General features: G+C 44.1%; 1 protein-coding gene and 1 non-coding gene across 2 annotated transcripts in view; one reads left to right on the top strand and one right to left on the bottom strand.

Annotated features, from left to right (window-relative positions):
- The first annotated feature begins 2,029 nt into the window (after positions 1 to 2,029).
- Positions 2,030 to 23,818, top strand: part of tmtc1 (transmembrane O-mannosyltransferase targeting cadherins 1) — a 107,845-nt gene continuing 86,056 nt past the window's right edge. The window contains exons 1-2 of the mRNA XM_070929393.1: positions 2,030 to 2,325; positions 17,186 to 17,363. Coding sequence (XP_070785494.1) covers positions 2,030 to 2,325; positions 17,186 to 17,363 — 474 coding nt within the window. The remainder of the gene's footprint in view (positions 2,326 to 17,185; positions 17,364 to 23,818) is intronic.
- trnal-aag (transfer RNA leucine (anticodon AAG)) lies at positions 5,438 to 5,519 on the bottom strand. Its single transcript has one exon. It is a non-coding gene; the product is annotated as a tRNA-Leu (tRNA).

Here is a 23,818-nt window from a genome sequence, read left to right as displayed (position 1 = left end):
AATTACTGAATTATTTGAATGAATGGAATGGTCGACTGCTACTTTCTTTCAAAAAGAGGTCTCTTTCTTTTGAGTGTAGGTGGTGGGATTTGCAGCGGACAGAAGTAAAAAAAAAAAAAAACAACCAAAAAACCATGATGCTAATGAATGAACAAATATAACTATCTGCAATAGGACAAGAGGATGCTACAGTGTCACACGTTGTGTTATTTTCCCTCCATTGGCCTAAATGTTAAAGGAAATGGGAGGGGGGGGTATTGAAATACAGAGGAAAAAGCAGTGAATCCTCACATTTGAGAAGCTGGAACCAGGAAATATTCACCGAGGGGCGTTTTCCAAAAACCCAGGGACCACACAATCTTACCTGCATTTCCAAGAGCCAGATTGGAGCCAATCGCGGTCCAGTGTGAAACTTTGCACGGGTTTGGTGTGGAAACTCGAAATCTCCACTGAACATGTTCAAAACCGCCTACGACATACTACCGACAAATGCAGTACGCAGTATGTAGTACATACTGTTTGGTTTTTATGAATCAGTACAGATGTTTTTGACATACTATATTATATTTTATTACTATATACCATATATATATATACACTATATTTTGCTTTGGTTTACATATTGTATACTACATGCTACATTTAGGCCAAATCAGTATGTACTGCCAGTGTAGCAGGCGGGTTTGGAAAGGATTCTGGATTGCTCAAACCTGGGAGAAGGAATAGACGTGCCTTTAAGGATTTCTCACGAAAAAGTGTGTCAGACAATTGTTGGGCCTTTTTTTTTTTGTGGTCCTAGGGGGACCGTCACGCTCAAAGATGGTGAACATATGCAGCTTTAAATGAATGGTCGGAAAGTCAGACATGACCTTGCTTATCTATGTTTAGTCTATATGCACCTCCAATAGGAGCGTCCTGTTGCAATGTGTCTCCTTGCCCTGCCGTCACTATCACAGCCTCCTCCTCCTCCTCCTCATTTCGGACGCGTTGGTTTCTCATGACGGAGGAAGAGGTCAAGTCGGTGCCGCGCAATCCTGCGCTCGTGCAGTTTCCGCCGAGCTGCATTGATTTTCCCGCAGCCGCTGACTCTGGCGGCCAGGAGAGGCAGCGTCCCTTCCCGTGCGCATGCGCAAGCAGGCGGGTTCTCGGCGCTGATGTCGCGTTCTGGTACTCCACAGAACGCTCGTAAATCCAAGATTGGTGGCTCAACCATGCCTTTTTGGTCTAATAGTCAAACTTAAGAATACTAAGTCTCACATAATAGCCTGCCGCAGGGGCGTGTCATGAAATACTTAGGACCCCCCCCCCCCCCATCATATTCACCAGTGTAGCCTCGTTGAATTTGTGCCAATCAAGTGGGAGTTTCATTAGGCTTTTTCTGTTAAGTGTCTACACATATACATCATATCACCATTGGAGCTATCCAAGCTTTTTTCTTTATTCGGTTTATTCTTACTGTATGAGAAGTAACCTGTTCATAGTAAAGTTTGTTTAAAGTGTTTTTTGCTAGCCACTGTGCTGTGCCAATTGTACCCTTGTCACACTCCATTAGGTTTTATCACAAAAAAAAGAAACCAAAAACACACTAGCTTTTTTCTGAACTTACCTTTTATTTTTTGTTTTCAAACAAAGCCACTGGCTTTTCATCAACACGCACATTTAAGTTTGTATTTTAAGACCAAATAATAAAGAATAGGCTATGTCAAATGATAAATAGAATATACGATAATCAACGAATCATACATTGAAACTAATAACCTGAATAAAATAAAATACAACAAAGACGAATAAATATCACATTTTCTTGGAAAGGAAGGAAAAAACGAATGCAAAACAAAAGCGTAAATTCTTGTAAGAGCGTAAATCCCGACGTTCCCCAATTGTACGTGAAGGCAGCACAACACATGCACACCGTCCCCGCAGTCCACGGCACACACGGCCGCTACCTGCCAGGCGGAATGGACGCATCCTCCGGTGCCCCCAGCTTCATCCTCAGCCCAGCGAAGCCGCGGGAGAAGCCAGGCCCGACATGACAGCGCCGGGACGGGACAAGAAAGCCCGCCAGCGGCCGCGGGGGACAGTCCGGCCGGAGGCGGTGTGGGCTGCGGGTCGCTACGCCGTGCTGGCCGCCCTGTGCGCCCTGTGCTACAGCAACTCTCTCCGCGGGGAGTTGGTGCACGACGACGTGTGGGCTATCATCAACAACCCGGACGTCCGACTGGGCTCCAGCCTCCGAAACATCTTCAGCAACGACTTCTGGGGCAAGAGGATGGCGGACAACACGAGCCACAAGTCCTACAGACCGCTGTGCATCCTCACCTTCAAGTAAGTTCTCTCCCCCCTGCTTGCCCTAACTCCGCCGTCTCACCCCTCAGGGCGAACACACTCGGCGGAGGTTCACCGCAGCGTGACCCCTCGGCGTGAACCCGAGGGGACTGAACTGTCGCCTGGAAGCTGTGTGAGCACGCACACTTACGGCTGACGTCATACAGCTGTGCCCGCACGGGCAGAGGCTGCTGGCAGCCTCGTCGTCAACTTCACAACGTTAACACCTTTTTGTTGTTGTTGTTGTTGTTGTTGTTGTTGTTGTTGTTTTGAAAGAGCGTTGCGGCCGCGCCATACGGGGAGGGAAACGGAAAACGCCGCCGAGCGTGTGATAGCGAGCATAACGGAGCGTATCTCTGCTTCGTTCCAAAAGAGTTATCAAATGAGCTCGAGCCGGCCAGCTGCACACTGAACTTGTCCCAGCACATCCCGGCCCTCCTTCGCGCGACTTCAGGTTTAAGGATTAAAGCAATTCAGACGACACTGAGCCAGAAATAGCCTACCTACAGAGAACGGCTTGTAATGTGGAACTTGTTGCGCAGCTTTTTTTTGAGGACTTTCTCTTTCGTGGTAGTGGAGTTGAGGTGCAGTGTAGCTTTGGGTGTGAGGGGGTGGTGGGTGGGAGTGATGTAAAAGTTCTGGAAAACAGCGTTTGAGGAGGGGAAAACACAGGAGGGCGGGTCTGTCGGAGGAACCAGGCCAGCATCCAGAAAGAACAGGGTGGGATTGTGTTGTGAATGATATTATGTTGCAGTGATTGCAAGAGAGAAAAAAAAGGAGGACAAGCCCACACAGTGTTCCGGAGCGAGGGAGAAGTCCAAACTGAGGCTTTGCGGATGCAGGAGTGGATTGAAACGGAGCCGAGAGATGAGGGTTGATTGCCAGCTTTTGACTGTGCAGGGTTTTTAGAGTGTAATGCATAGTTATACCTAGGTTTAAATTTCACAAAAGGCGTGCTCACTCAACCTCCTCATTGAAAGGTGTCGTTTTGTCGCGAAGAAATTAAAAAAAAAAAAAAAAAAAATGGGGGGAAGTGGGTAATATGGGTTGTGCATCAAACCTAAACACTTTCTGCTAACCATCCTTTGAGCAGATAGTTCCTGATTTATATATAAAAAAAAAACTGCCGCCAATTCCCGACTATTTTATTCAGGCTTACAGGCCATCGGATGCTGGGACAAAGGACAACACCGTTTTAAAACTACGTCTGCTGCTGCTAACTGTACTGGAGTTTGTGTGCGACTTGTTAAAAGGCCCCGCATTGTAGAAAGTGAGATTTCCCTGTCTTGTTTGATTACAAAGCAGGTCCGGGTGTTGTATAAATACTGCGAAGGTATCAAAACGTCGCAACTTCCGTAAGGTTGTGAACGTGCAACCCACGAAGCTGCTCGAGTGGAGTCCCAGAATTAAAAATACAGAGCTGATGTAAGCAGTAATATGGGACTAGTGTCGATTGTGCTCAACCGAGTTCAACAGCCTTTTGAACGTGGCTGTTCTGAACAGGTAAAACGCTCCCCCCCCCCCTTTTTTAAGAGAGGTCTGGTGACACTTCCATCCGGCCCGATGACACTGGTGCTGACACATTATAATTGTTTAAAACAAATGCTATAATAAAATACATTATAATGCACTGTGAGTCAGGCGGGAGGCGACGAGGCTGCTGTAAAAATGCCTTCCTATCGTTTTTCAGCAGAATCCTATCCTGGTCCTTCACTAAGTAATCATGCTACACAGTTTGTTTCGATAATAATATATTATATTACGATACTATGGTGTGTTTAGTACCGGGTTTCAGTACCCATCCCTACACATGACTCAAACACAACCCTTCATATTCGCCCATTCTAGCGGCGTTACTCTATTCTGGTTCCCAGACGAAGCAAGTCTATTGACTTTGCTCATCCCCTGACTTTTCCTCTAGCGCCACCATGAGGTTAACTTTTTTTATTGTTTTTTTTTTTAGTGAAATATCTTGTCAACTTTCAACTACATTGATGGATGACATTCACGGTCCCCAGAGGATGGATTGTAAGAATGTTTATCCCCTTATCATCCGGTCAAAAGTGTGTCTAGTACTTAAGTTTAAGCCCAAATAGCTGCAAAAACTGATTACATTCCCATCAGCCTCAGCTGTACTTGTGTTTAGTTCTTTAGCAAATTTAGCACGCCAACATGCGAAACTAAGATTGTAAACATTACACCTGCTTCATGTCAACCGTATACTGGTTCTGCTGGGACCACATTTCCTGCTTCTCTGCATTTTCACCAGCGTCATAACCCGCTAATGTCAGTTTTGTGATTCATAATATGTACACTACGACACCAACTGTTACAGTGACTTAGAATATGTTACAACCAGCTGATGTGGTCAATCTTCACTTCGGTGAATAGAAGAATACATTTCAACCTCAGTTGTCCTTACCTTTAATATATAAGTGTATTACATCAACAAAAAAAAGCTTGGTACAGCTTGTATACATGGACACAGTTCAGACCGTAGACTGTGTATAAAGCTTGACAACATGACAGCTCCCCAAAAGTGAAGCCAAAACGTCTCAATCGCCCCCCCGGTGGGTGGCTGCAGTATAAGGTCATGAGCCCTGCCCCCCTCCATGTTCGTGGATGGGACATGGGCCAAACTAAAAAAATCGAAGTGCACGTCCAATACAATTTCCCCAAAGATTTTAGATAGTTCTTATCACGCTGACGTTTGTTCGAATGTTCATTTTTCTAAAAAGTTCGGTTTTAGTTGTTTGATGCTATAACAACGGGGCGAAACGTCATGATTGACAGCTGAGATTGACTGTGGTGTGCTCATGATTGGGTTCGGGCGGCTGTATGGGCGGGACCTCGTGTGGTCGATGATCACCAGACTCTGGGAGAGTTTGGCTTCACTTTTGCACAGTGGGAGGAAGTGGCCATCTTTATATACAGTCGGACCAGAAAAGGTAGCATTGTGTCCGCTCAGCTTTATACAGCGTGTCACAAGCCACTGGGGAGGAGGCACGACAGCTTGTAATTCTCGGACAATGTTGTTGTCTCAGTCAAGCTTATCTGGAAATTGGAAGTACTTTATTGATCCCCAAGGGGAAATTACACTAAATAGTTATCTTGGCAGCGGTGGGATTCGAACCCACGCCCCCGAAGAGACTGGAGCCTTAATCCAGCGCCTTAGACCGCTCGGCCACGCTACCCATGTGTGTATCTGAGAGGTGCTGGAGAGAAAGAGATGGAAAAGACTCCATTTGTAGGCATAGATCGGCCGGAAACTGAATGTTGCTGGTGAGTGTGAGTGCTTTTATCACCCTACACGTTGTTAGCTTGATGTTAGCTGTGTAGTAAACCCCTTAACTAGAGTTAAGATATTGTTGTCATAGAGACAAACCTGACAGTGTGCAGCGTTTTTTCTTTTTTTCTCACCGCACAAGCGCTTCACCCCAGCGCCCTGCCAACGCTTTTCTGCCAGGAAATAAAACCGCTATGTGGACACAGGCCCTTAGGCTGAGCTACAGAACAGCAGCCATGCAGCTGGGAGTGACTCAGTGTGTTGCTCAAGGGAACTTCAGCAGCAGCAGGGAACCAATTGCTACCAACGGCGAGGTTCGAAACCGAGCGACACCACCTTCATTCAACCAGGACGACAGGCGAACGGCACCTGATATAACTGCCCCCGAGTGACGCAAACGGCAGCAAGCTGCGAGCGTGAGAGAGAGTGTAGACGGTCCCTGATGGTTCATGGTGACAATCTGCCCAGAGACCGTTCACAGATCAGAGCGCGACAGTGAACGCAACGGCAAAGGAATGAAGGCAGGAATCGTTCTGAAAAAAACAAAAAAAAACAACACAGGGCGCTGACACCGGCTATAGGGGCATTCCATCGGAAATCAATCACTTTCTGTTCACCCCTTTCGATTGGACCACATGTTTTGTTTTTGTCTTTTACCTGCATGCAACCTACGTGAGAGAGTGTTACCAGATAGATAGATCAACCATTCAGGAGACAGAGGCCCTTAAAAGCTGACCCATACTGGACCCCCACCTAAAGACAGATTGGGAATATGTCATAGACACTTCTTTGCGTCTCCTGAAGTGTTCATGTTCTGCCTGCTATTGTAAACCATTGTTGTTACTGTCCTAAAGCAACCCCCCATTGATCATGTGACCCAGTTTGTTTTTGTGCCTTGATGTAGATATAGATAGATCTAGATATATAGACAGACAGATATAGAGTATAAACACAACGAGGCGTTACAGGCGGACTAGTGAGTAGATGACTTTCCGCGTTCGGCACGAAGATGTTCAGGCATCTAACCAAAAACCCATTCCACTTCGAGACGAGGGAACCGGAAGTGTAGAAAGGCTAACTAATTTCCAGGTTTTATGACTCATTCCTGCAGCACTCTATATACCTCAAGAAATGTTGCGGAATGTGATTGGCTGGTCTGGTGACAGACATCATGTGTCCCCAGGCGGAGCTCCGTCAGCACACTCGCCCTGCACTGAGAACCCTTGACTGTGGGCAGCAGGAGGGTTTCATTGTTTGATCATACTCCAGTCTAATCACCCAGCGGTGTTACAACCTCTCGAGCAGCTGCTTTCCTTTCCACCCTCCGGTAACCCGCTTGTTGAAGAAGATACCGGCGCCCTAATGCTTCTCACGAGAGCCGACAGCGCGGCTTACGGCTTTGCAGGAGCATCTGCTCCCAAAAACACACTCCCTTAATGATGAGTGTGTGTGCTGGAGACAGTAATGGCCAGAGACAATGGAGGGAAGGTGATCTTTCAGGAGTGACAGGTGTTGCCCTATTGCTGTCTCCGGGGGGGGGGGGGGGGGGGGGGTGCTTTGGGTTGTAGCTTCCAGGGCTGTTTGGCCGTCAGCCTCTCCACACCATCTTTTATTAGCCTGATTCGTGAAGGACGCCGGTTCACACGGAATTAATTTGTAGCTACACTCCTTTTCCTCATCTGGTGAGATGGCCTTTCGCTCGATCCTTAACCCTCAGCTGCCGTGTGCGTGCGTGCGTGCGTGCGTGCATGCGTGCGGAGGAAAGGTGTAGCTGAGGAAAGGCACGCACAGTTTGCTCTGTGGAGAAAAAACGATTAAAGGGATGACTCAGGTCACAGTGAGTGCCAGGCCCATTTTTCGCTGCTCTTTCTCTCCCTGTGGAAATTCGCCAGCGTTCGTTCAACCCCAAATGCTATCAAGACTTTGCATAATTAAAAGCAAAACCATTTGGTGACAGGAAAATAGTTCCTGACCAAAGATATATGTGGAAATTATTCCTAAGGCCATAATTGGAGATAAGACAACATGGCTGTGTTCGTGTGATATATATTTATTTGTCTGTCACATTCAGGGGACAAGTTCTGCTGTCGGGAGCGTGTCCACAAACCTTTTCTTCTGAACCCCACAGGCATGTTCTTCTGCTGCAGCTGTTTCAGCGCGATGCATGACTATTTGCCCAACAGAAATGAAGAAGATTGTCGGCTTGGTATCACAGAATGGAGTCAGATCAGTGGACCTACGAGCTGAGGGAGGCTCAGTGCACAACTCACTGAAGGCTGTGATGTACTTCAAAAAGAAAGCAGACGCACATGCTTCTGTTTTACGCTGGGTGTCTCTGTATGTATTGTTTGTGGTGTTCTTTACGAAGGTCCAAAGTAGTAACATTTGAATCGAAATGAACATCGGACTTAATTCACATTTACACGTGCTGAAGGAATTTGTTTTGGTGCAGGTCAGTTTAGCATAATAGAGACATATGAAGACAGAATAAGATTTGACACCTTAAAGGGGACCTATTATGCTTTTCCTTATATTTCGTCATATATATAATGTTGCAATGTCGGATATTCATACTAAACGCGGCCAAAGTTGCCAAATAATGAGGTAAACGTATGTAAAAGTAATCCCTGTGAGCCAAAAGCTCAGGCTGCAGACTGCTCTAAACGCTCCGGTTCAGTTTGTTCAACCGCTGTGTCTATCTGATGTCAGAGAGGCACGGATGTCCTTATATGGTATCTCTGCTCCAGGCACAGGCCAGATGTTTATGTTTATGTCAACGTCGCTTAGTAATGTTAGCTTTACAGTTTGCCTTTGGAAATTCTTCCAAAGACTTCTGGAACTTGGCCGGGCCAATCAGAAGAAAGTGGGCTCTCAGGGAGGGGGGGCCTTAAAGACACAGGAGCTCAAACGGCTTGTTTCAGACAGAGGATGAACTGAGGGGGCTGCATGAAGGGCCAGTAGAAGATAAATCAGGACTTTTTTGAACTGAGAATCATGCAAAGCTGCTCCAGTGGAATCACAAAATGAAAATAGAGAGCTGGAAATGAGCAGAATAGGTCCCCTTTAAGATTAGTTCTAAATGTGTTGTAGAAAAAAGTGATCAATATGTGTGAACATTACATGTTAATTTACAGATATACAAATACACAAAATCAATATATATATATATATATATATATATATATATATACAATAACGTTTTGAAAGTTCTATTTATTGTGTTTAAACCAGGGCTTTGACACTGTGGGTCCCCCTCAGACAAAATTGAGACAACTGCCCCCCACCCCCTTCAGTAATAATATACCCTTATCTTAACCATATCTTAGAGATTACCTTAAGTGAATGTTTACACAACGGTATGATCTAGGGATGTTAATAATTAACGTTTAACCGCAAATCGGCAATAACAATTATGACCGATTTAATACTATCAGTTAAACAGTTCAAAAAATATTATTACCTAATATCCACGATGTTGCTCCTGGGAGACGACTACAGCACCCCTTATCAAGCTAATGACCCAGAGGCAGAGGTGGACACCTCGATGAGAGACTGCGTGGGGCAGGTCTGGATGTTTCAGCTTTTTCGTGTCTAGGCTGATAACTATTCAGAACATGGTTTCACTTTGTTCTCTCGCTCAGCCCGGACAGCCCTGGCTGAATTTTACTCCACGTGAAGCGAGTCATGAGTTGCTGCACGGATCATCTGAGGGCTTTTTTTGTGCATGCAGGGGAGCATATGGGTTCACTCCTCCAACACCCGTGGCCTTGGGGGTCACTTCTGTGTGTATATGTCTGCTTTACACATGGGCAAGAACACCCCCACCCACGAGCGCACAAACACACACCCCTGTGGTGAACCTATGGGGAATGTGCAGTCAGTCCAGCATTGTGTTTTCTGTGCCGGTGAAAGCTGCAGGGCTTTTGGGATGCGATCAAGGTGAAGGACACACACAGAACGAGTAAATACACACACACACAACGCAACCTCAAGGCACTTTTTTCTTTTTTATAGCTGAGCCCAACTAACTGAGCAGTGATTGTGGTGAGTAAACAAGGGAGGTGGGGGGAGAGGAAGAAGGAAAGAAGCAGGGAGAGATAGATAGCAAGAGGCCATGTGTTTAAAATAGAAACACAAGGACGGATGACACAAGACGGGGAAGGAAGAAGTGGTGACGGATGCTCTTCTGGTAAATGAGGAGGAAGAGGAGGAGGGCGCAGGCACAGCAGACAATGGAAAGAGACAAGAGTAGGAGATGAAGAGTGAAAAATAAATGTAAAAGAAGAAGGGTAAGAAAGTGATAGATGACGCTGCTCTAATCGGGGAGAAGCTGACTCAGGGAATGTGAGAGCTTCATTTCCCAATTGCTGTTTATCTATTTCAGAATAAAAAAAATAAAAAAAAGTTATTACCTCGGGTTCAAGGATCCAGTCAGGGACGCGCTGTCATTTTGCGAGCCAGGACATTTAATTATGTGCTGTGTTTTATTTCAGAAAGAGGTTTCTCTATCCGATATTCAAAGCCTCTCTTGCCTGCAGTGTTTTATACACCCTGTTTTACATTGCAGGGATTTGGTGGGGCAAATTACACTACCTGTTAACTGCTGATGCAATGCTCTCCAGAATAATTAACAACCTATTTTTAGTATTCTCGCAACCTTCCTTTGGGTCATGGCCCAGTCTCCAGCATAGGAGAGTATATCAGAGCAAAGGACAGGAAGTCATCATGCTGCCGCCGCCGCTGCATGGTCACTAACCAGCAGAGAGACAGACAGAGCTAAATTGCCTCTCTGTCACCTCTCCAGCCCGACAGAGGACACCGCGTCCGTCTCGCTGGATGCGATCGCACTGGGTCGTGCATGCTCGGCTTCACAATGGTTGCCCATGTCAGATTTTTTTACTCTTGCTCTGCTAGTGGTGGGGCCCAAGAGAGGAGTTTGTGGTTCATCATACAGCAGATACATCTATCTCTACAACTACAGGTGAGATTCCCTTGAACTTTGCTGCGGATATTCTTCGGGGTCCCCGGAGAATGATCCCCGATAATTCAGGCAACTCCCTGACCTTCCATCCATCCATTTTTGTCCACTTTTCTGCGTTATAGCAGTATAAACCAGGTAACCCATATATACTTCTTTCTGGGGTATGCCAAGAAAGTCCTTTGATCCTTGGATCCTTTGGTCATTGATCTTGCAATAAAGTTGCTATATACTACAAGCTTTCTTGAAGTTTTGATCCCTCTAGACCTTTTTTTTTCAGTCTCAATGCACCTTGAAATTAGGTGAAGTTGGGCCATAAATCGCCACTCTATGTACACCAAGATGTTCCCAGGCCAGATGGGATATGCAATACCTCCAGCATTTCTGGGTCCACACCGGAGTCTCCTCCCAGATGGAAAACCTCTAAAGGGAGGCACCCAGGAACTGTCTTAACCAACTCCTTTTGCCGTGAAGGGGCAATGGTTCTACCTCAAGCTCCATGGGTGCGAGGGAAACTCATTTCGACTGCTTATATGCGTAATGTCAGTCTTTCGGTCATACCCAAAGCTACTTCAATTCTCAAATAGCACAAACGTATGATGATCTTACAGAATATACATATAAAGTAGTTCAAATGAGCTCAACCTTAAACATCTACAGCAGTAAATGCACACGAATGCAGCAGTAATATTAATCCAGAAACATCGCATATAACAGGAAAACTACTGACAGGGACCATTTCCCTGCAGATGGGCCTTGAACACTGAAAACTTGAGTATGACGATATGGCCATCTGCTTGATGTTCGAATATATTCAGTATATCGCCCAGCCCTATGATGTACCCATTCTTAATGTGATTGGTCTTTTTTTTTTTCTAACTGAGGGGATCAGCTGTTAATAAGCACCTGTTCTATTTGAATCCATGAACGAATTGGAGACATACAGTAGGCGGCGCTTCAGAGGTCTGGAACCAAGCTAGGGCGTTCAGGGCTGTCAGAGGATGAATCCTAATGATGTCACTGATTGGTTGAAATTATATTGCGCCTTGCTCGTGACATTTGTGATCCCAAAAGGATATATCCTCTTGATTCTAATGGGCCCATGACCAAGAATTGCTAAATCATTAACATGTCGCTCACTTCCCTCAACAATTTCATACAGGGAGGTTGTTGTTTAGAACCTTCGCATTGTTTTGGCATATATATATATATATATATATATGAAGCCCACGGGTTCAGCTGAGGTTTAAGTCATGAAATGAATATTTACATTCTGTTAAGTAACTTTAACTCACTTATGGGTCATGCTTAAAAATCAACCTGCAAGGCAACTTAATGGCTCTCCATTGAGTTGTTGTGCATTTATATTCTCCTCATTCACCCACGCTCGGCAGCGCACCTGTTATTTAGTCTAGAAGCATCTCTTTGCCGCTGTTCTAGCAGGGACAGGAATCAGCACATTCCAGCTGATTCTTCGGTTTTGCCAGTCCACCAAGACAGATGGCATGTTACTAAGCGGTTAAGTGTGCAGAATTGCTCACAGTAGCACGTTCACAATATGATAACATATGACACTGATAGTGCTGTAATCTCATTTGAACATTTGCAGATTTGCGTGCGTTGCAATAACATTCATTCTGAATTGTAGATGTTTTTGTGGAATCTGTCGGCAAAATGTTGATTTATCACTCAGCTTGACTGGAAGATGTGGGTGCCTGACGTTATGCCGCGTTTGACTTAGATAGTGTCGACATTCAGTTATTACAATCACTTTTGGAATTTTGGGCAATCTCCTCAAAGTTTCGAGACTTTAAAGCTGTGACGAGCTGTCATCGTGTGATTCTCCCACTCCCACTGAGTTTTTTCTTCTGCTCAAGGATAAAACTCACACACCAGAACAGCAATGTTGAAAATACTATAACAAAAGCTTGTCACATGTTGTCACTGTTTGTCAACTGTTTGTTCTTCTGCTGTGGGCTTCTCAAATATGTTCCTGTCGCATGCCGTGGGATTCTGACTGGATTGAATTGTTTCCCCAAAATACCAATCAAGTCATCTTTGTCTTGACTCCGCATCATTGCGCCATGTTTCCCTTCATGCTGTCACTGGCTCAGCCGAGCTGTCATGGAGCCAAAATCTAGACAATTTTGGTTGAGATGGACCACTCAAGACTCACACTGACAGACGTTTGTGCCTGCATGTTCAGGACAATTTTAGGAAAGTAAATAAGCAGTTCTCCCAGACTGGTGAACACAGCCACAGCTGTGACTCTGCTTGTAGGACACAGATTCTTAAATGTCAGTGGCAGTGTTGTCGGATCTGCTAACTAACGCTGTCAGCCCTGCTGTCATGTGCGATCTGCGGGATAGCCTGAAGTCTGAAACGTAACGTGCCCGTTTTCAGTCCCTGTCACCTACAGGAACTGAACGCACCTTCGACTTAGGTTACCTTTCTGCACAATCCACACAATAGCACAGTGTGTTTTGTTAAAAGACTAGAATACAGGGGCCTCTGTAACTTTGGAAGGTATCCACTTGGTTTGTATTACTCAGACTGCTGAAACCTCATATTAGCTTCAGATAGACTTTAGAATACATTTTTTTTTACACAAAACGAGGACTGTGGCTTTTTTGCTTACACTGAAAGGGATCCCATCCTGAGATTACAGTAACATTAGGCCCCTGGATTAGCCGTTGTAGCTAAATGCATAAGGATCTACTTCCAGGACAACTCGCTGGCTAACAGCAATAGAAAACTCGGAAACACTTCCAGTTCCTTCGTCTGGAAGTCATTGGGTTTTTTGAATGTTTTTTTTTTGGTTAGATGCCTGAAATAAGGTCTGTGGTTAACGCAAGCTTTAAGAGATTTCAACGTTTTTGGCCTACGACATAAAATATGTCAGTAGATACCCCCACCTGTGAATTTTGAAGCTAGCAGTTGTTAACAAGTGGCTAAATGAGACTACAGAGGTTGTCGCCAACATTGACGTCTTCACGCCGAACACAGAAAGTCATCTACTCACTATTCACTACTACTCACTTTACAGCCTCGTTGTGTTTATACTCTATATCTATCTGTCTATATATCTATATCTATATTCTCTTAAAAGTGAAGCTCAGTGCTGTAGTTCGTTTATAGCCTAACGTTAGCTTTATACTTCTGGCGATTCCGTTTACGCCTCAAAAATCCTAACAGTGGTGTTCATTTGTGACAATTATGAAAGAAACGTGTAAAAATCATAAACTGTTTTTCCACAGAGTTTATTTTCTGCAATAATCCAAAAACCCGTGGAAAAATCCCATTGGCTTTTTGTCGAGGGAACCAGGGGCGACGCTAACTTCTGGGTTGGCCTCCAAAAATGCGTCATCCCTGCAACACTATTAGTTTCTGGAAAAATGCCAGCAAGTGGACATTGAGTTAAGCTGTTTATTTTAAAAAAATATCAGTCTATGCGAACATAATCCCAGGTTGTAGCTGTTCTGAACTGAGCAACAGTGCGTTTTATTGCTTAGGAATTCATTTTTTTCATTTGTGAGATAATTATTATTCTATATATAGTCTGTCAAATGTTGCATAGTCTGAAAGTAAGATGGTTAAATGTAATGAAATAAATCAGGTCACAAATCATCCAGAATAATACACACTAAAACATATTATCACCATGCAGGCCCAGGCTCATTGTTATTCATGTTTGAGAGTAGTGGTTGTACAGGCCCATCACACACAGTTCATAGATTAGATTCCTCCAGCAGCCAGTGTGTGTGTGTGTGTGTGTGTGTGTGTGTGTGTGTGTGTGTGTGTGTGTGTGTGTGTGTGTCTCCATCCATCAGCAGTCACGTTTCCTGTCAAAATGTCCTTGAGCGGGACACTGAACCCCCGACCTGCTCCCTCATTGTAAGTCTCTCTTGATAAGCACATCAGCCAAATGCCTCCAATGAGAAATTGAAATTCCTCAGAAGCCTGGGGGATGGGGTCAGAGACCCCGGCCGGGGGCCCCTCGGGGGGACATTCATCTCACGGCTCTTCCCTTGCTCCGCGCTCATCTCAGCATTAGCTGTGAGGGCAGATCAGCATCAGTTGAGGTCAGGGTGACAAAATAGTGAGGGTTGAGGCCCTCTCCGCAAGTTAAAGCAGGTTTTATCAGTCGTCCTCATTGAATTATGAATCAAAGAGGGATAGTGGAGGCCAGAGTCTCCTTCATCACATAATGGGCTGGAGGAGGGCTCACAGAGGACCCCATTAGAACTAATTACAATCAGAGATAAGGAGTTCAGATGTGGAGCCATGTTCGGTTCAGCTCTCCCTGTTTGGTTTTCCATTCTGTGAAGCCTTGCCTTAGAGGTGGACTTACTTTATAAAGTTACATATAAAGACACATTAGCATCTTATTCCACTCTGACGTATATGTTCTCTACCATCTTGTTCCAACTTGTCACCGAGCCTTTATGATGGTTACCCGATGAGTTAAATATTAAAACCCAAGACTTTATTATTATTTTTTATGGCTGCTTAAAATACGAATACTAGATGTCTTGTGCATAACTTTCTACATGTTTCCCCAAAAGTCAGCCTGACATATTTGGTATCTTTGGACCTTAAAACAAAGTTCTGTGGGTTTTAACGCAATTTTGCTACACAGCATGAGTTTGTAAAGACTGGCTCACCGGCGGTGGGGTTAAGGGATTGAAATGGTTCTGCGCAGTCTTTAAACTGAGACCCGAACCAAACCAAACCTAGCAGCAGGTCTTTTAAGATCTGACCGGAAAGAACCTCGCTGGTACTGCCAAATGCAAACACTGGAGACAGAAGATTAAGAGAAAGAGAGAAAGGTACAAGAACTCTGGTTGTTGGCTACACCACTTTGGTCCAGACTGAAGTGGATTACCATGATGATATTTTGTACAGACATTCATCGTCCCTAGAGGATGAATCCTACTGACTTTGGTGATCCCATGACTTTCCTCGAGCATGAAGTTGACATTTGTGGGTTTTTTAAGTGAAATATCTCAAGAACTATTGGTAATATAGTAGTAGTATTAGTAGTATAGTAACTTTTGTGACTTCTCATCTAGCGCCATCATCCGGTCAAAATTATAACTTGTCTAATACTTTGGTTTATGACCAAAAGCTGCAAAAATGAACGACCTCCCCATCGTGGGGGGGGGCCTGAACAACAGTCGAATCTGATTCTGTTCATGCAGAAATACGTGTGTGATTGTGTCTAGTACAACAAACCTATCTCGTTCCTGTCTTGTGCTTTTTGTTTTCCATCTTCTGTTTCAAATGTTTAACTGCTGGACACAAGATGTGTCCTACCTCACTGAATATGTGTCCCAAGTTTCCACATCACACTTAAACTGAGATTCACACAATTCTGCACGATGACGATCGCACATCACAGTCAGTGTTTACACTGTGCTTTAAAGGTCCCATATATTATGCTCATTTCAGGTCTATATTTTTATTCTGGGACTCCACTAGAGATGATTCACAGTTCAAAAAAGTCCTTATGTATCTTCTTCTGGCTCTTTCTGCAGCCCCTCAGTTCCCCCCCTCTGTCTGAAACAAGCCGTTTTAGACAAACTGAACAACCTCCAAACACTTGAAGAGTAGTTCCTGAGCAGAGCGCTCCAATAACTTAAGACAGACTGAGCAGGTGGATGAGCGTCACTGTACTTGGTGAGTGGTGCTGTGATTGGCTGAGTGCGGCGACTGTATAGCTGTGACATCACAACCTTACAGGAAGTCTTGACGGCTCATTTTAAAGGCGCAGTTCCTGAACACGGTCCGTGTGCGCTGAGCTTTTTGATACTTTCCCAGTATTTATACAGCACCTAGAGCTGCTTCATGATCAAGAAAGATATCTTACTCAGATAATCACATTTTAAATTGCTATCGCAATTATCAGACTCATCAATATCACTATTTGATCATTTCCTGAAATCATCCAGCCCTATGTGGAGGTTGGAATCCTCGCAACATGTTTTTTGGAATGGAATGACGGCTGGAACCTGAACCACTGTAATGCCTCTCTCTCCCTCTCTCTCTGGGTTCACTATTATCAGGTTGTTGATATTCTGTTGGGTGAAGAGGGAATTGTCACGGCGTAATACCAATTATGATAAACCAGGTGAAAATTGCATACCTCTCTGTTATTCCTCACTGAGGGATTAGCTGTTGGAAGATCTTAAGCAGGGTGTGATTTGGTGTCGGCAATCCGACATTCTCTCTCAGAGCAATCATGCTCTTTTTCATTTGAAATTCATGGCACCGTGGAAAATGGATTGCGATTCTGTTCAGGATTATGAGACAATCACTTCATCCAGGAAATATAAAAGGTAATTTACTTTAAAGATTCCTACAGTAAATCCACGGCGGTGTATAGCAGAGTGATTGTTCTAGATAAGATTCACCCTTTTTTCTCTACTTGTGGTTAGGGTTTATGGGAAGTTGAATGACACCGACTGTACTTATCTATTCATCAGTCTGTTTCAGTCTTCTTTTTTTTTTTGCATGAGTTTTAATCGCCTATGATATCTTTCACACACGAACAGACCACACAGTGCTGAATATTTCCCTCTCTGTCTGTCTGCCAGGTTGAACATCCTGCTGGGCGGCATGACGCCTCTCTATTTCCACATAGTCAACGTGTGTTTGCACTGCGCCGTAACCTGCCTGCTCATGCACACGTGTGAACGCTGGACGTTCGAAGACTCGCGCCTGGCCTTCGTCACGGCGCTCCTCTTTGCTGTGCACCCTGTCCACACCGAGGCCGTGAGTACATGACACACAGACCAAAAACGAGTCAAAAGCAAAACGAGTATAAAAATGTGATCCGGTTTACATTTTCTCAATCGAATTAGAAAATGTTGACCTTTCACAAAATGTTCCATGACACTGAAAGAGCTTTTCCACCTGTTTCCAGTCTTTACCCCAACCCGCTCTCTCCCTGCTCTACGTCCCCTCGCTACGTCAACTTCCTGGGGAAACAGCTGAGAGGTTTACAAGTGGCTTCTGCTTCTTGAATTTGTTTCTTGGAAGGATTGAGAAATGAGGGCTGGCGTCTGTCCTCTGCCCTTCATGGTAGCAGTTGTCCACCAGGTCCTTTGGGATCAGTATAGCATCACATTTTTATTTCATCCTCTGACTCCTTTGTGTCCCTGTATGTCAGCCTAGTTCAGCTCTCACACCCCTCTCGCCATTTAGAACCTCTGCTCCACTTTACATGCGATTCAAGGGCAGCCTGTGCCCTTATCTCACTCTGAAAGGTGGTGAATCAAGTTGTGGAATCTATGCAAAAAAGCACATTATTATTCCTCTCCTCCGCACCAACAGGTGAGGTGACAATAAGAGCTCAGATCACTACACGAGCGCTGTAGAGAAATTGGAATGGGGATGAGCGCGAGGGGAGGGGCAGGAGATGAATGCAGCGGAGGAGTATGCGTAGCATAGAGAAAGAGCGAAGAAAGAAATGCATGAGATGTGGTGGAGGAGGGCGATGAAAGGAAACGAGAGGCAGGCGGAGAGGGAGGAAGCGGGGCGAGCGAGGGAGAGATGAATGGAGAGCAGCAGGGGTTGTAGCAGGACAGGCCTCCTGCCAGGGTGCTCCCCTGACTCCCCGTACAGAGACGAAGGGGAGGAGACGTGGGGGAGCAAAGGCAAGGTTCAGAGGAGAGGGGGAGCGAGGGAAGACGACAAGACAGAAAAGACAGTGAGAGCAGGAAGCGTGAAGGAGTCAGAGTCCCCAGGCCGGTGGAGGAGAGAGTTTGATTTCCCTGCTCATCTCCCAGCGTGCCAGTCAAACTGCCAGGAACACTTGGCCTGGATATGACTGGGAGAGCTGGCCACTGGCTCTGTGCACCAACCCTCAAACCAGTCCTCTTTTTTTTTTTTGGAATCTGAATCAAATTTGGAATGCATTTAAATGGTAAATGGTTTGGTTCCCAGAGCACTTTGCAGATCTGGTCTCATTCACACACCGATGGCGACCAAGCTGCCATGCGAGGTGCCGGCCTCCATCGGGAGCAACTTGGGGTTCCGTGTCTTGGTCAAGGACACTTCGACATGTGAATTCGGCATGTGCTCTACCCTGCTCTGCCTCCCGTGTCACAGTTCTAACCACTGTGCCACCATGCCGCCCACTTCATTGAATTCAAATCTTTTAAAATCCTTTTTGCGAGTCCATTTAGGCACAACAGTTTTGTCAAGGTTTTAAATGTCTTCGCTAAAACTCAAAGATTCAGTTGAGATCTGATGTGATCAGCTTTTGTGAAGATGCCCGTGAATTTCAGCTCAAAGACAGGCGTAGGTCTCAGAGGCCGCGAACGCACAGAGGAGCTGACCTGTAAACCTCCCAAAATGCAACGTGCTTTGTTGCTCTGAACGTCACACAAGCTGATCGAGTCGATCTAACAGCCCAGCATGTTCCCGCCTTGAGAAAGTGGAAACATTAGTATTCAGAGTAGAGCGGCAACGACAGAAAATGAATCAACAACCACTTTGGCCACAAGTAATTTAACAAATAAAATTGCTGAACATTTGAGGACGTCACCTTTGGGCTTTCAGTGTTTCCTGATGGTTTTCAGAAAAAGCAGTTAGTTGAATGATTGAGAAAATAATCGGCAGATTAATCTAGATTTATGAAGTTATGAAAATTATTGTTAGTCGGAGTCTTTAGGCTTAGGGTTCATTTTGTAGCTGCAACCTAAAATTGAGATGAGCAGCACGTAGAGGTAACAGGTGTAGCCTTCTTACTTTTGGATACCTTATTTTTCACAAGCTACTTTGTCCAAATTGGTCTTGATTCAGAACTATAAAGTTGATGAGCTTTAATCATTTTTATATGCATTACCGAAAAATGTAATATATAAACATATATACAGTGCTTAACAAATTTATTAGACCACCTGTCATAAAAATGAGAAAACACAAATATTTTAGAAATCTGTCAAAAACTTGTTTCAAACTAAAAATTGTATTGTTATTTATTAGGCAAATAACAAACTGGAACAACTAAACAGTCCTTATTCACATATATTAACCAAAAATCTTAATATTTTGTATGACCTCCTTTGGCCCTGATAACAGCTTGCATTCTTGCAACCACAAAACAAATTTTTCTGTTCAGGAATGCAAGTAAATAACTGTGATTTGGCATCTCAATCAAAAAATAATAATGTACTTTACTATTTTTTTCTTCTTTTTTGTAAAACGTAAAAGAAAGTAAATTTGAGAATTCATGGATAACAACAATAATTATATTTTAGCATTAAAGATATCATTTTGATTAAAGAGCTTGGCTTGCACATACTGGTGGATTAACCATTACAGAAACATCAAATATTTTGGTAATCAGCAATATTGTTAATTTAGGACAGCGGTGGCAAACACCTTACACTGGGTGGTGGGCTAATACATTTGTTAAGCACTATATATATATATATATATATATATATATATATATAATTGCCTGTTTTGTCAGACCTATAGACCCCTTTCCTGTGAGTAAATATATGACGTTTTTTGTAGGCGGAGCCCTGAACACGTTAGCTAACGCTAGCTAGCAAGTTTTATTGGCTTGTTTTTTAACAGTGGCTGAAGAAAATATGGGTTTAAAGTTAAAGGTTAAAGTTAACATGAACCAACAGGGGCCAGACTGGCCAACTCGTACACGCTCACTCATGTGGATGGACGATCTGACAGGATTAGCTCCGGCGGAATGGCCAGACATTTAGCGTTACACCTCCCTGATAGAGAAACCAACTGTGTTTAGAAATCTTTAGACGCCTATAACTATGTCCTGAATGGTCATGTAGGCCTACAAGACTTGAAATGCAAAAGATTTAACAGATGAATTAGCGCATGAGTTAATGCGTTCCCCAGTTTCTGATGAGGTGGGCATGACAAACCTTTAGACACATAACGTTATCTATACCTACAACAGACGGTACTTTGTTTAATCTTATGTAATATGTAAGTGTGCTGTTTTTTGACCGACAGTGGCATTGGAGCCATTACTCCTTCGATTCTGGCAGCCAACAACACAGCAAGATGATATATTTTCAGGAGGTGATGTAGCCCTACTACTGATTCGTGTTTTGCCTCCAGCTAACACTGTCACGTAATCATGACGTCTGCACTAAAAGGGTCTATAGTTAAACACCCAAAGATATTAAGTTTAATATCATGTATGCCCAAGAAAAGCAGCAAATGCAAAGAAACCAAAACAAGACAAAGTTTTGTATTTTTGCTTTAAAAAATGACTGAAGCGATAAATCATTTGCCAAATGTGTTGCCATAATTTTGTGTTGATGGACTAATTGACATTTCAGCTAAAAAGAAAACACGCAATGAGCAAAACAGACTCTGGCATCCAGTTTCATTTGCACTGCTCTGGCCATTCGTTCTATCGGCTATGGAAGACTGTATCTCTCGCTGGGATCTCGCAATGCAGCACCGTCACTAAAAATAGGTCCAACAGGGGCAAAGAAAAGCCAGAGTTTAGCCAGATTAGCTACCAGATCAGCTGAGGTAAAATCGGAGTGAGCGCGCCCTAAAATGTCACTAATAATCACTCATCACACAGAACACCTATGGCTAAGTATGGTCCGGCTAAAGTTGAAGCAGGAAATCAGTAAACAGTGATGGATGTTGACAACGGAAACGTTTTGATTATGATTTTAATTTTTTTTTTTTTTTTATCTTGGACCTGTTTTTAGAGATGTTGCCAGATTCCAAGAGCTCAGAAATGACTTTGGAACTGGTGGCCAGAGCTGTGAAAGTACAAGCTCAGGTGTAATAGTAAACCTTGAATCAGCCAATAGGTTTCATTTTGGCCTTTGGGCATGTCACTTAAGAATGAACAACGTCATTTTAACTGGCGAAAGCAGCTCTCTCTCTGAGACTTTTGTATATTGCTGTTTACATGTCAAAGAAAACGTTTGTTGCTCGATTTGTTAGCTTCCCGAGCTTCGAGAATTTGGATATTCTGCCAACCTGGAACGGGATTTTAAAGAAGAAGGTGTTGTACAAGCTAAATCCTAGTGCTTCAAACTAATTGTGCGCGTTTTAGGAAAATGTCTAGTTTCCATCAACTACTGTTATGCAAATTTAATTCAGATCAAAGTGGATGGAAATTCGCCCACACACACACACACACACACACACACACCCTAACCCACACAGCTTGATGAATACCAGACTGTACCTCCAATTTAAACAACCTCCGTCATTAAGACCAGACGGAGTTCATTTTTCTTATCGTTATAAGGGACGAGATTGGTGGAGACAAACACACACACACACACACACACACACACACACACACACACACACACACACATTGGGGGAAGAAACCCATTTTTAACCCAGGCGATTTTAGCTCATGTTTGTTTTTATCCGTTGGGCTCCTTCCTTGCTCAACCAATCACATTTTCGTTTTTTTAGAAAGATTCAGAAACCTTTCTGGAAAGAAACAGACGAGGTTGTTGCGTGCCTCGAAATAGAAGCAGCCTCCTCCAGTCCTCTCCAAGTCTAAAAAGAGAGATCTCCCCTGCTGAATGTTTCCAAGTCTTTATCTAAACTGAAACACTTTGCAGCAAAAAAAATTTTTTTCACCAAGGTTAAAAGCATTTGGCTTACTGCTAATAAACCCTCAGCACACCCGTGCTGTCTGTTTTGGCTATGTCTCTGCAGCCTTTTCTCTAGTCAGATGGAAACAGAGTTGGGCAGCTCTTCCATTAGGTCTGCCCCTAAACCGTAAAGTGCAATAAAATCTGTTTGTGTCAGAGAATTGTCGGTAAACGGCATCAAGTGTGGCGTGCCGTGTTTTGAAATGGAACAGTGATTTAGTTTTTATCTTTTAGTTAGCTAACAGCATTAGCTGATATCATTCAAGGGACCAATCAATCAAGGTCATTTATTTGTCATTTTGCAAAGCGGTGCTGCACAGTGTGATTGTAAGTTGTTGCCCCTTCATGCTACACGCACAGAACATATACACAAATATTTAAATTACGAATAAGATAAAATAAACAATATGTACAGTTGTTTACATACATACTGTATATACCTATAGCCTACACGTATGCACCCAGAAAGTAGTAATTCTGTAGTGCAATTTTTGTTTCAATGTGGTCGGCATCTTTACAAACCCCCCCCCCCAAAAAAAACTCTACATCTGGGCAGCATTGTACATCATCACAGGATGCGTTCAGGGACAGTATTGAGTGCAGGTCACTGCATAGAGGTACAGGTTGTGGCTTAAAATAGAGGAAATGGTTAGCAATATAAGTTTTGCTAACTCACAGGACATTGTGTGCTTTAGTCTGTCAAAAAAAAAAAAAAAAAGGGGTCTGGAAACTTTATCAAGAAGAGGGTAAGATTTTGTATTTAATGTCAACAGTTTTGGAGGCAGGAGCCGGTCTGCCTTCTTGGCTGAATTTGTTTCTTTTGCTAATTATTCATGGGAAACTCTTCAGTTTTTGTACGATTATTCCGTTTGCTCAGCTCGGTGTTATGCAACACCCCAATTTGTAATCAGACATTCGGATCTCTGATTACAGTCTTGTTTAATGAGACCCGTGGCGCCATTTGTGTCACTGTTTGAATGTCTCCCTTTTTCCTCCAGTTGTTCGTCATTATTATGTTGCAGATGAACTCAGCCTGAACCTCGACACTCCAGTGTGTCTCTGGGTCCAGACGGTCTCTGCTGTTTTCTGTGTCCAATATGGCCGGTCTGGCAATCCGTCGGTCGGCCCTTATCCAGTGAATGGGGCTCCTGTTTCAGAGCTGAAAAGCCTCCATTCATCCACACCCCCTCTCCTCTTTCTGCTAATAGCATGCCGGCCATGTGTGGATCCCGTTAGCCATATGTGTGCCGGGTTGCAGTGGGCCCTCTCACACACACACACACGCACACACACAAAATAAAGCTGTCTTGGGGCGGTTGTGAAGGCCAGGACAGACGGGGCCGAGGGACAGGCGACTGGAGATGCACAACTTTTCATTGAATGTGCCCGGGGTGCAGTCTGCCTGTAATAAAAAAAAAAAAAGAAATTCACACACGCTCAGTGTGTGTGTTTTGGGTGTGTTTAACCAAGCTGTAATTTTACACTTCCTCTCCCCCCCTGTGCTGGGGTTTGGATGCAGAGAGGCAGCTGCAGCTGAGCTCAGATTCCTGCAGAATTGTGTAATAGGCCCGAATTAAAGCGAGAGAGAGAGAGAGAGAG

Source organism: Enoplosus armatus, chromosome 22 (genome assembly GCF_043641665.1).
Source record: "Enoplosus armatus isolate fEnoArm2 chromosome 22, fEnoArm2.hap1, whole genome shotgun sequence".
In the NCBI taxonomy this organism is placed as follows: domain Eukaryota; kingdom Metazoa; phylum Chordata; class Actinopteri; order Centrarchiformes; family Enoplosidae; genus Enoplosus; species Enoplosus armatus.
This window is presented reverse-complemented; position numbering and strand designations above follow the sequence as displayed.